The sequence below is a fragment of the Pan paniscus genome, chromosome 1 (assembly GCF_029289425.2).
Source record: "Pan paniscus chromosome 1, NHGRI_mPanPan1-v2.0_pri, whole genome shotgun sequence".
Taxonomy (NCBI): Eukaryota; Metazoa; Chordata; class Mammalia; order Primates; family Hominidae; genus Pan; species Pan paniscus.
The window spans coordinates 78,180,000-78,192,042 of record NC_073249.2 but is presented as its reverse complement, the minus strand read 5'-3'; the positions used below and the strand labels follow the sequence as shown (position 1 = coordinate 78,192,042).

The following is a 12,043-nucleotide window of genomic DNA, read 5'->3' as shown; positions in this document are numbered from 1 at the left end:
AATACTAGAATTTTCAGTAACTGAGATTGGACAGTTTTTGACATGTTAGATTTAAGATGCTTATTATGCCTCTGAGTGGAAATGTAGTTGGATATGAGTCTGTAGTTCAGAAGAGTTCATCTAGTTTGAAGATAATGAATTTGAAGTCATTAGCATATAGATGATGTTTAAAGTGATGGAATGGTATAAGGTTACCAAGGGAGAATGAGAGTAGTTAGGAAAGAGAATCAAAAATTAAGTCTTGGGGCTTTCTGACTCCAGGAAATGTAGGAATTAGAGAAGCTAAGTGATTAGAGAAGTATCCTAAAAGTCAAGTGAAAGATAAGTTCAAAGAAGGGATAGATTAAGTGTGTCAGATGGCTGCTGGTAGGTCAAGTAATATAGGTGTTCAATTGATAGAGTTACATGATGGTCACTGATGACTTTGATAAGAACATTATTGGTGGAGTAGTAGGGATGAAAGCCTGGATGAAAGAGTGAGTTTAAGAGAAAATGAAAGGAAAGATGAGTACCATTTTCTCTCCATATCTGTAGAGATTGGTTCTCAACACCATAGAAACCAAAACCCAGGGATGCTCAAGTCTCATATAAAATGAAGCAGTATTTGCATGTAACCTATGCATAACCTCCCTGTGTACTTTAAATCATCTCTAGATTAATTATATACCTAATACAATGTAAATGCTATGTAAATTGTTGTTATACCATATTATTTAGGGAATAATGACAAGAAAGAACAGTCTGTTCTTGTATAGCACTGACAACCATTTATAATTTTTTTCTGAATATTTTCCATCCATACTGGGTTGAATCTACAGATGTGGAACCTGCAAATAAGGAGAGCCAACTGTATAAAGAACTTGAACGTCATTTTGCTATAAAGGAGTACAGAAAAAAATGGGGCAGTAAAGAAGATATAGTTGAGATTTTAATTTTTTATTTTAATTTTTGTATAGCCTATAGGTGCTAAAAGATTTTTTTTTCTTTAAAGAAGTCTTCCTGCTACTTCTATCTCCACTCCAGTTTTCTGACTTAGTAGGTCTAGAGTAGGCTTCACCATCTGTTTTGATGTTACAGATTCTTCAGAGAACTCTAAAACTCAAGAGTCACTGCATTCAATATTTAAGAGTCTCAGTTTAATAATTTTTCCTTTGCCTGTTGGTATTAGCATCATGATTAGTCATAGAGAGCATTTCAGGATTTTTCATGCTGGTATGAAGGAAAGAGTGGAAGTTTGTTTCCCAACCGCAAGATTTTTCTTGCAGGCATTCTACAAATTTACAGTGATAAATGGGTGTTTACGCTTACCTTCAGTCAGTGGTGGAGCAAGATATTTTATTGGTGTCTCATTTTTCTCTCATACCTTTTTCTTCATTGTCTTTGTGTTCTTTATGTTTTCTGGATGGAAGATGATTTTTTGTGAATATCATACATTATTTTGGAGTTTTTCCTCATGAAGAAATTTTGTATTAGCAAAGTTGACATTTCATAGGATGGAAAGAATTCCCTAATGGACTTTTTCTTAGATTATTCTAGTGAAATAGAACTCTTAATGATTATTTTACTTAAAGTTATCAACGTTAGTTACACCAACTAGCCTTACAAAGACTTGATATTATAATATTGTCTAAGCTTTTATCATTCTTTGTGTTATGTATATTTCATAAACACTTTCATTTCAAAGGATATAACATTCTCTAACAGTCATTAACTTGACAGTTATTTTTCTACTCATTTAAATATGTACAAGTTCTTAACATTTTTGTATATACAGTTAATAGCCTTCACAGTCTACTTACTGCATTATTTTCTTTTCTAATACTACTGTACACTTACATTTAACTGACTGTAGAATTTCAACATTGACTAAAGCAAAGAAATTTTTATTCTAATGTACATCAGTATTTTCCAATACATTCATGCTTTGCTTAACAACAGAGATACGTCCTGAGAAATGGGTCATTGTGTGAACATCATAGAGTCTACTTACACAAACCTAGATGGTATAGCCTATGGCTTCTAGGCTACAAACCTATACAGCTTATTACTACACTGAATACCATAGGCAGTTGTAACACAATGATAAGTATTTGTGTTTCTAAGCATAGAAAAGGTACAGTAAAAATACGATATTATAATTTTATGGAACCACCCTTGTATATGTGGTCCATCATTGGCTAAACATCACCATTATATGGCACATGACTGTATTTGAAGGTGACTATTTAGATATTAAAAGTAAATCTGAATTGCATGCATTGTTCATACTCTTGACATTATATCCGGGTAGATATAACATTAACCTTATGTAGTAATTGACCATGCTAGGTTTAGGAATGCCAAAAATGACATGGAGTAGTGATTCAATTATTAAAACAAGCTTTAGTTGAATTTTGACCCTAGTTTTGCTTTTTATGTTTGTCTTTTCATGAAAAGATTAGTTGTTGTAACAAAGCCCTAGGTCACCTAATCTGCTTGTCTGTTTCTACAACTGTTCCCCATACCTGCTATGCTTCAGCCTCACTGACCTTTTTTGGTTCTTGACCTTTACCCTAGGTATGTGGTCTCCCTAAACTCTTTCCACTGATCTTGTCTTCTAGATTCAATGTCAGTGTGTCCTCCTCAGGGGCTTTCTCTGTCTACCAGTCTAGTAGCTGGTCTCTTAACCCTATTTTGCCTTTGCAGATTCCTTATCTGACTTTTCAGTTCTTTATTTGCTTCACCTGCTAGAATGCAAATTGTGCAATTAGACTGATTAGCACATCTGATTAGCACAAAGAAGATGCTCAACAAATTAGCTGGGTTGGTTTGTTTGTTTTTGAGACAGGTCTCGCTTTGTCACCCAGGCTGGAGTGCAGTGGCGCAACCTAGGCTCACTGCAACGTCCACCTCCCAGGTTCAAGCGATTCTCCTGCATCAGCCTCCTGAGTAGCTGTGATTACAGGCACATGCCACCAAGCCCTGCTAGTTTTTGTATTTTTAGTAGAGACAGAGTTTCACCATGTTGGTCAGGCTGGTCTCAAACTCCTGACCTCATGATCCGCCCACCTAGGCCTCCCAGAGTGCTGGGATTACAGGCATGAGCCACCATACCCGGCCCAAATTAACTGTTTAATTGGTGGATTGATTGCTTAGATGTTTGCTCTGTGTTACCAATCACAAAGTTTTTATTATATTTCTTAAATTTCATTTTCAAAGCAGACTTCTGAGAAGCAGGTGACACTTATTACTGTCTTTTATTTCCAGTGTATTCATCTGTTTGTTGGTAGTGGTGTCTTTGTGTGTTGCTTTTATGTTTGTTTTAAATGAGGAAACAACTTGAAGCTGTGCTTTGCCCATGATCACACTCATGAGAGCCAGGACTTTAAAAACTTAAGTCTTGTGCTAGTTTCATTTTATCAGTTGTTTTCTAGTACAGACAAACAACAGTTAAGAGAAAATTATCCTAAAATATAATTAATGTCGGTCTCAGTTAATATGTAGATTGTCTTAAACCTTCTATTGTACTTAAACTGTATAGTGCTTCATAAATCAGTCACATCTGAACTATACTTTGCAAGCAAGTTTTAAAATATTCTTTTACTAGGGAGCGAAGAATGGTCAAGAAAGTGGACTCGAAATTGGAACTGACACAATTCAGTTTGGTGCTCCAGCCTCAAATGGAAATGAAAATGAAGTTGTTCCTGTGCTTTCGGAAAAATCTGCTGACAAAATACCTGAACCTAAAGAACAGCGGCAGAAGCAGCCACGAGCAGGACCTATCAAAGCCCAGAAGGTAAATATACTTTATAATCCAGATAAAATTTTATGAAGGCCACTGACATGAAGAGCAAATAATACTTTTAAAAGTGAACTTAATTTTAATGAATATCTTTGATCATGGTGCAATGATGAAAGATACTCATCTATCATAAACATAGTTTTATCATAAACATTTGACTTTAGCTTCCAGATTTGAGTCCAGTAGAAAACAAAGAACACAAACCTGGTCCCATTGGAAAGGAACGTTCATTAAAAAATAGAAAAGTAAAAGATGCCCAACAGGTGGAGCCAGAAGGACAAGAGAAACCAAGCCCAGCTACAGTCAGAAGCACAGATCCTGTCACGACAAAGGAGACTAAAGCAGTCTCAGAAATGTCTACTGAAATAGGAACAATGATCTCGGTATCATCTGCAGAATATGGTACTAATGCAAAGGTAAGCCACATGTAGGGATTACCAGTTCAACAGATGCAAGCCATGTCTAAAATGAACGAGAAGAACAGCAACAGTCTGCTTTTTTTTTTCCTGCAGAGGCATATAACTATAGATTATTTCCACAAAGAAGATTTTGTTTCATGATTTGCATATGTAATCTAAAGAAGTTCTTTATAGCAAATTATATTTCTTTTTGAGGAAATTTACTCTGAATTCTGGACTATTTGAGTAGCTTAAAGTGAAAAACATCTATACAAAATCTGAATACTTTGAAAGATGGCTCTATATCACTTTTAATATAAATAGAATTACAGTAGAGCTTTATCTTGCCCACTGGTGACATTCTAAAGTCAGGAAATAAGGCAGACTTTTAGTAACTCCAGTATAGCCAGTTTTTTTCCATAGTTGGAACAGATTACTGTTTCTTTGGTTGAACACTAGAGGCTGTTGACTCACATTTAGGGGCCACATTGAATGAAACGTGTATCTAAAAATGCTCATTAAGACAAGATATGTTGATTGACCATGGGAACAGACACTCGTGGGAATAGCAAACATATCTGCGATTTTATATTGACTCTGGGACATAAACTCTGAGAAAAAAGTTACATGCAATTTTTTATATTATCTGAATATTAGTCTCTTTTTAATTGCCATACAGCTGAATTCATATAAGTAATAGCTTATGTGGTCCTAATCTGCCATATTTCAAAATGAGATTTGTGACAGGAAACAAGGAGTGTACCCTAAAACCTGAGTAATTGCAACAACTAAGATCTTGGTAATTGATAGTAAGCTAAGAATGAATGTGGGAAACACATAAAAGGTTCTTTTAATAACCTACAGAAATAAATATTTGGTACTGTTGACAGTCTCCTAGTACTAAATGTACAAGAATGCAGTAGTAGTTGAAATGCTATCATTTTGATCGTGAGTCCATGTTGTATTATTCCATTGTTAGTTGATTGAGTGAGTTGAGTCTTAAAGTCTGCTCTCTTCCCCTGCTTTCTTCCAGAACAACTTTACAACTATTAGGCTATCATTAGAAAGTGAGCAATTTGGCCAGGCGTGGTGGCTCATGCCAGTAATCTCAGCACTTTGGTGGGCTGAGGCAGGCAGATCACTTAAGGCCAGGAGTTCGAGACCAGCCTGGCCAACATGGTGAAACCCCATCTCTACTAAAAATACAAAAATTAATGTCATGGTGGCGCACGCCTGTAATCCCAGCTACTGCAGTGACTCAGGCACAAGAATCACTTGAGCCTGGAAGGCAGAGGTTGCAGTGAGCTGAGATCATGCCACTGCACTCCAGCCTGCATGATAGCGAGACTCAAAAAAAAGAAGAAGTGAGCAATTAATTCAGTTTAAAATGTATTTTTTTTCTATTACTACTTCACAGGAGTCTGTAACAGACTATACTACACCCTCTTCTTCTCTGCCTAACACTGTGGCTACTAATAATACAAAGATGGAGGATACTTTGGTTAATAATGTAAGTAATCAGTTTGAGATGTGGCAAGTTTGGATTGGAACCTGGCTATTATTATCAAGCACATTATTTCATGTTTTATTTACTGTAGTGATCAATATTTAACTCAGGGAAAGAGTTGATAGTAAATTTGTGTTTAGGAGTACTGTAATATAATTAGCAAAAATAGTCAAAGCTGAGTTTTTTATTTTTCCTCTGAAAGCCATCTGCTTTCCATTTAAGATGAAGGTTTGTGGTGCGTAGGCTTGGTTTCATGTAAATACTAATCTTATTAACCTGGTATTGGTAAGAAGTTTTTTTAGCTCTCACATTTACAAATTTAACATGAACGGTTGGTGATTTTGTTCTTACATAAAACCTTTTTATAATTCAGTGAAACCCAACTTATTTAAGATAACTAAAATTAGAATTAAAAGACAACTATAGAATTCCCAAAGAATCAAGTATGTCTTTAAAAAAGAAAAAATACCAGCGTGTTAACAACATTCTTGTTGTGTAGATTGAGCTATATTGTATTGTATACATAAGTACGCCAAACACTCTGATATGCTCTAATATAAGGTGATGTTAAGTCATGTTGTAACTTAGGACCTAGTTTTCCAGAGCAACCATGTTACTAATATAATTCAAGGTTGTGTTAAAAGTCTGTACAGTTCATCATTTTGCTTAGCTCACTGTCTGATAGATGAAAAATTGTTAGCCCAGAAACATTAGGTAGCTTGCCATAGTTATACAGTGTCATTTATTTAGAAGAACATTTTAAAAGTTACTTGCACGGTCCTTATTTTGGAGAGAGGTATGATGGAAATTTGGTTAGTGCTCTCTGTTTTAAATATAGCCTTCTGTAATAAGTAAAGGCTATCAGACTAAAATGTTGATCATCCTTTTTTTAAAAAAATCCTTTACAGATAAATATTTAAAGGTCTGTCACAAAGAGCTTTAACTATCATTTTGACTTATAAAAATCTTTATTATCTTCTTACTTTTTTTCTATGCTTTCTATTCTTCCCTCTAGCATCAAGTATATGGAATTTTAGAAAGGTGAGCTGCATTAGGGGTCACTTAATCCAATTTTTGTAGTTCAGCTGAAGGACTGTACTAAATATGTAGTTGAGAAAAGGAATAGAAAGGAGTGAGTCACATATTTTTTCTTGGTGTTGAGAGCTCTCTAGGAGCTGATTAATGTGATTTGTTCAACTTTCCTCCCACCCACCCCCCACTTTTATGAAAGTGGTTTAAATATATATATATATATATTTTTTTTTTTTTTTCTTTTTTTAACTCCTTATACCTCCTGTGAAAAATAATGGAAGACGGGAAGGAGGAAAAGACTTCCTTTCAGTTTAAGTGCTGTGATATCACTGTCTAGATTATGAAATATTCAATCAGTAAGATCTCAATAAAGTTTAATTATACTTTGTGTCTTTTCTCATTTTTAAAAAATACAGAATATTTCTACGATAGTGGTTTTTAAAGTATATGATGCTTTTTGCGAAACTACCCTCTGAAAATATGATTTATAAAATATATAAAATAAGGAAGAAAAAATTATTATTCTCAGAACCCTTAAAATTCATTGAAAATATCCAGATGAGCATTTTGATGGTTTCTGTGTGATCTATAAGGCTAATTAATGGAGCGACTTATATACTGATAACTACTGGAGGCAACAGACCCAGCCTCATATATAGGTGAATAGTCTGCATGCAGTTGTTAGCAGTGTAGCCAGGGTATGTTTGAAAGCAGAAAGATCAGTTTGGGTTAGGGAGCATTATAAATGGTCATCAGTTTGAAAGGATTTCATGGTGTTGCTTACTTGTGCCAAGTGTGTTGGTGATTCTGAACTCAAATGTAGAGTTAAAAACAAATGTCCTTCATGGGAAAAAATTTAGGACCTCTTGAGATGTCCTTTTTTCTTTCACTTGTCTGTCTGGGGGTTCCATTTTGCACATAGAACTTTTGTCTTTCTTAATTATACTTGAAAATGGCTTATTTCTCTTATTGGGGCTTAATACACTTTTTTTATGGTCTTAACTGATACATGTTGGTTAGTATTACTCAGTAGTACAATCATCTTGTATCTTGAATGTCTTGAAGATTAAATGCAGGTGGCCTTTTGGATTATCATAGCACAGCTGCTTTCAACATGTATGAAAGAATCTCCATTAGGTAGTCCATAGTATCACAAAGTGATTATCTTAAAACTCTCAAGCATCCCAGTTATTTTTCCTGAACAACTGAACGAACCATCCAAAACGTAATACATAATAAAGTCCCAAGATCCAGAGATAAAGGCAGTGAGTTTCTAATATCTTAAAGTTTCTAACAATATTTGCCATAATTATTACTATAGCAGAACAGTTTTATTGTAATGAGATGGTGCTAACAGTCCATACTTTCTTCCCAAGATTACTTTTGTTCTTGAATCTTGTTATAAAAGTTAACCATATTGCAGGAAAGAGATTAATTTTTTATATTTTTGCTGTCATGTTAAATACTTCTGGTGGAACCTGTAGATATATGGTGAAGGTTTTATTCCTTAGAGCTTTGCTACACAGTATGCAGCCTGTAGACCAGCACCATCAGCATCACCTGGCAACTTGTTTGAAACCCAGCATTTCAGGCCTTAACATAGACCAATTGAATCAAAATCTGCTTTTTATCAGCATCCTCAGGTGATTTATGTACATATTAAAATATGAGAAGCACTGCCTTCTGAGTATACACCTTATATCTGGTGCAGACTCTCTTTCTGCCAACTTAACGTATAAAAAGGCAGATAATAATTTCCCTTCAGAAGTTTTATCTGAGGTATCCTTAATTACCAACTACTATAAACACAATGTGACTCTTAAGTAATCACATATTTCTGTTAGCTCTGATGAAAAATAAACACTACCCTTAGAACACCTTAGCATTGTCTTTAATGGGGCTTTCGTAGTAGACACATAGTTAGATTGTGATATGTGTTGCCTACCTTTTCAGGTGCCCCTGCCCAACACCCTTCCCCTCCCTAAGAGGGAGACTATACAACAGAGCTCCAGCCTAACTTCAGTTCCTCCCACTACTTTCAGCCTCACCTTCAAGGTATGTACAACATCCATCTCTAAGAGTCCTTAATTGTTGCATGCAAGGGGACATAAGTTAACAATATTCATGGGGTATTTTTACTAGATTTATGTGGTAAGCAACAATACTAAGCTGAGGAAATAGAGTGCTGTCAAATTATACCTTACAGTTTTATTAGCTTCTGATACCACTAAGTGGTGACGTGATATCCTCATATTTAAAGTGAGGCCTATTATGCTTGTGAATTTTGTCTTAAAAATACAGGAGAGTATTTTTCCATGTTTGTGTTAAGTTCCTCCCAGAGATCTTAATAATTTTTGGATATATGGGTTTGTATACAAAAAATAAAATCTTAATTATTTCATGTTTTTATGATTGTTACCAAAATATTAAGTACTGATAATAGTAAGAATGTTGTTTGTCTTCCCTGTAAGTTATGTGTGAATTGAATGAACACTGTATGATTATTTTATGGGAAGATAATTGACAAGTATGCTTTATAGATGACGTCAGAAGATTTTCAGTTGATTTTTTTTGGATAATTATTTAATAAGAGGGCAAAAGAGATTCAGCGCTTTTTGATGTCAAAATGTTTTGGCCTTTTTTTTAAATCTCCTATTATAATTTTGAGCTATGTTAATGATTTTTTACAGTTGTGTTGTTTGAGAGTATTTTAAATCAGTTCATCTTTGGAGTAGTCAGTAGTTTAAAAAAGTGCAAACATGGAATTAAAGGAGGTTTTTTTTAATTAAAAAAAATTTTTTTTTTAAATAGAGATGGGGTTTTGCCATGTTGCCCAGGTTGGTCTTGAACTCTGGGCTCCAGCAATCCACCTGCCTCAGCCTCCCAAAGTATTGGAATTACAGGTGGGAACCACCACACCTGGCCAAGGGAAGATTTTTTTTAAGTCTATTTATCTCATTGATGTTCTTTGTTCATAATCCAGGGAAGTTCTTAATCTCTAATATAGTAGGGCTTCCTGATGTTGCACTGGTTGACAATCTCTTTGATGATCTTCAGTTGGGGTCACAGGAACTTTGTTGTTTTACAATGTGGCCAATATTCATTTTGGACTCATATTACTTTTGTCCCCTTATCTTTTCCCCTGTCTGCCCAACTTCTTTGTAAGAGGCTTAACAAATATAAGTTTGAGATCATAAAATTTTATAAGACAACAGCTTCTGCTTTGTGCCATCCCTGTCTTTGCCTAGTCTTTACTGCCAATTCCTGTTCAGCCTTTTCTGTTGTCTTTCGGCTTGAATGACTGTCTTAATCTGTGTTCCTTACTTAGTCTTACTTTTATGGTTTTTATCATTATACTAGCAAGGTAATAATCTAATTTCACATAAGCAAATATAATGTCATCTTTAATTATTTTTAAGCCAGTATTTATTTCTTTAGAATACCTATTCAACTTTGCCTTTCACTCATGTTTTTAACATTCCAAGAAGAAATATACACATTGAGAATTAAATTTAAGTCAAATTACATTAGCTTAAAACCTCTGATTTCTTTATTTTTACTTCCTCTGCCATCTCCTTTTTGTTGGAGTAATACATAAAGCATAGAAAAGTTATATTACACAGTAAATTCTTACTTATTATCAGTGGGTTCATGGAAACTGCAACTCTAAGCAAAACTGTATGATGGATCCATAGAATAGCATCATTTGGTTCAGTGCCACTTGTTCTAAAGTGTATGAGAAAAAATATTGATTATACATTGTTGGGCTTAGTCACAGTTTCCAAGAACCTATTGACGACATTAAGTTTTTATGGACATCATTGACAAAATATGAAAAAAAGTATGATTAACTAATTGTACTTTTAGTTTCACTGAATTTCCGAAAATAAAAACTTCAAATTATCTTTCTGCTTAAGGAATGGAATCAAGTCAAACTTGTGGCCTGTATGCATACATGTGGCTTGTATGTTATGTAAGTTTGATTAGCTATAACTTAATTTATATGTTCCCAGTAAAACAAAATTGGCATGAAAGACATTGTACTCTGTCAACTTGCTGTAAACCACAAAATCTCAGATGGTACAGGTAAATTATATTCTAGCTTACTTCCTAAATTCCCCCAAGACTTCTATTTTAAAATAAAACACATTTGAAATCAACCAAGTGATTTTGAGAAAAAGAAAAGATTTCAGATTTTTCTCAAATATAAAAGTGTTCTGTATTTTAAATATCTAATGATAACAATTAGTCTTAAGAAAAGGTTAAATTATGAATAGTGTGTTTTTAAAGGAAGGCAGGGTAAAATATGTACTATGTCTCAAAATTCTTTTTTTTTTTTTTTTTTTTTTTTTGAGTTGGAGCCTCGTTCTGTCGCCCAGGCTGGAGTGCAGTGGCGCGATCTCGGCTCACTGCAACCTCTGCCTCCCGGGTTCACGCAATTCTCCTGCCTCAGCCTCCCGAGTAGCTGGATTTACAGGCGCACACCATGCCCGGCTAAATTTTTTTGTATTTTTAGTAGAGACAGGGTTTCACTATGTTGGCCAGACTGGTCTCGAACTTCTGACCTCGTGATCCGCCTGCCTCAGCCTCTCAAAGTGCTGGGATTACAGGCGTGAGCCACCGCACCCGGCCTCTATTTCTCAAAATTCTTATAACCAAAATAAAATTTTAGAAATTGATACTTTAAGGACCCACAAAGTTCCTAACAGTGATATTAAATATGTTACTTGAAAAAGTTCCTCTCTCATAAGTCATTGCAGCTGGATCTTATAGATTATGTTGGATATATACTGCATATGAAATTTTAATATTAAAAAAACTTATAAAATATCAATTTATGTTCATTAGTGTTTTAGTTATAAATATTGGGTTGAATTAAATGTTTTCAAAATAAATATATAATCTATTTGTATTTACTTTTTAAAATGTAGCTACTAGAAAATTTAAAATTACATATTTGATTTGCATTTAGATATGTATCTGTTGAAAACTACTGAATAGTGCTGCTCTAGATTGAAATAAGGCCATTTTCTGCCATTTAAGAAACTAGGAGAAGAAAATACAGCTGAAACCAGGGGTCATAAATGCAAATGGTTACATCTGGTGGTACATGAAATGCTTGAGATCTGGATGTGAAACAAAAGCATTTCTATTGCACCCAAGCCTAAAACCTATCTTGTTACCTTGCCTTTTAAAACACTGTGAGCATGAAGCAGCCAACCAAAAGATGCCTGCCATTTGCCATTTAAGAAGCATTGGAGTAAAAAGAAAGAATGGAGAGAATGCATATTTACTGGGGAAGGCCTTTCCTTATTCACTGGTAGG

The 12,043-nt window shown here is 34.5% G+C and overlaps 1 protein-coding gene across 17 annotated transcripts in view; it reads left to right on the top strand.

Annotated features, from left to right (window-relative positions):
• The window catches only part of PRRC2C (proline rich coiled-coil 2C), a 109,890-nt gene that overhangs the window by 78,919 nt on the left and 18,928 nt on the right, over positions 1–12,043 (top strand). For all 17 annotated transcript variants that reach the window (XM_034940455.3, XM_055111658.2, XM_034940501.3 and 14 more), the window contains exons 21-24: positions 3,587–3,775; positions 3,946–4,197; positions 5,597–5,689; positions 8,672–8,773. In XM_034940455.3, the coding sequence (XP_034796346.3) occupies positions 3,587–3,775; positions 3,946–4,197; positions 5,597–5,689; positions 8,672–8,773 (636 nt within the window). The remainder of the gene's footprint in view (positions 1–3,586; positions 3,776–3,945; positions 4,198–5,596; positions 5,690–8,671; positions 8,774–12,043) is intronic.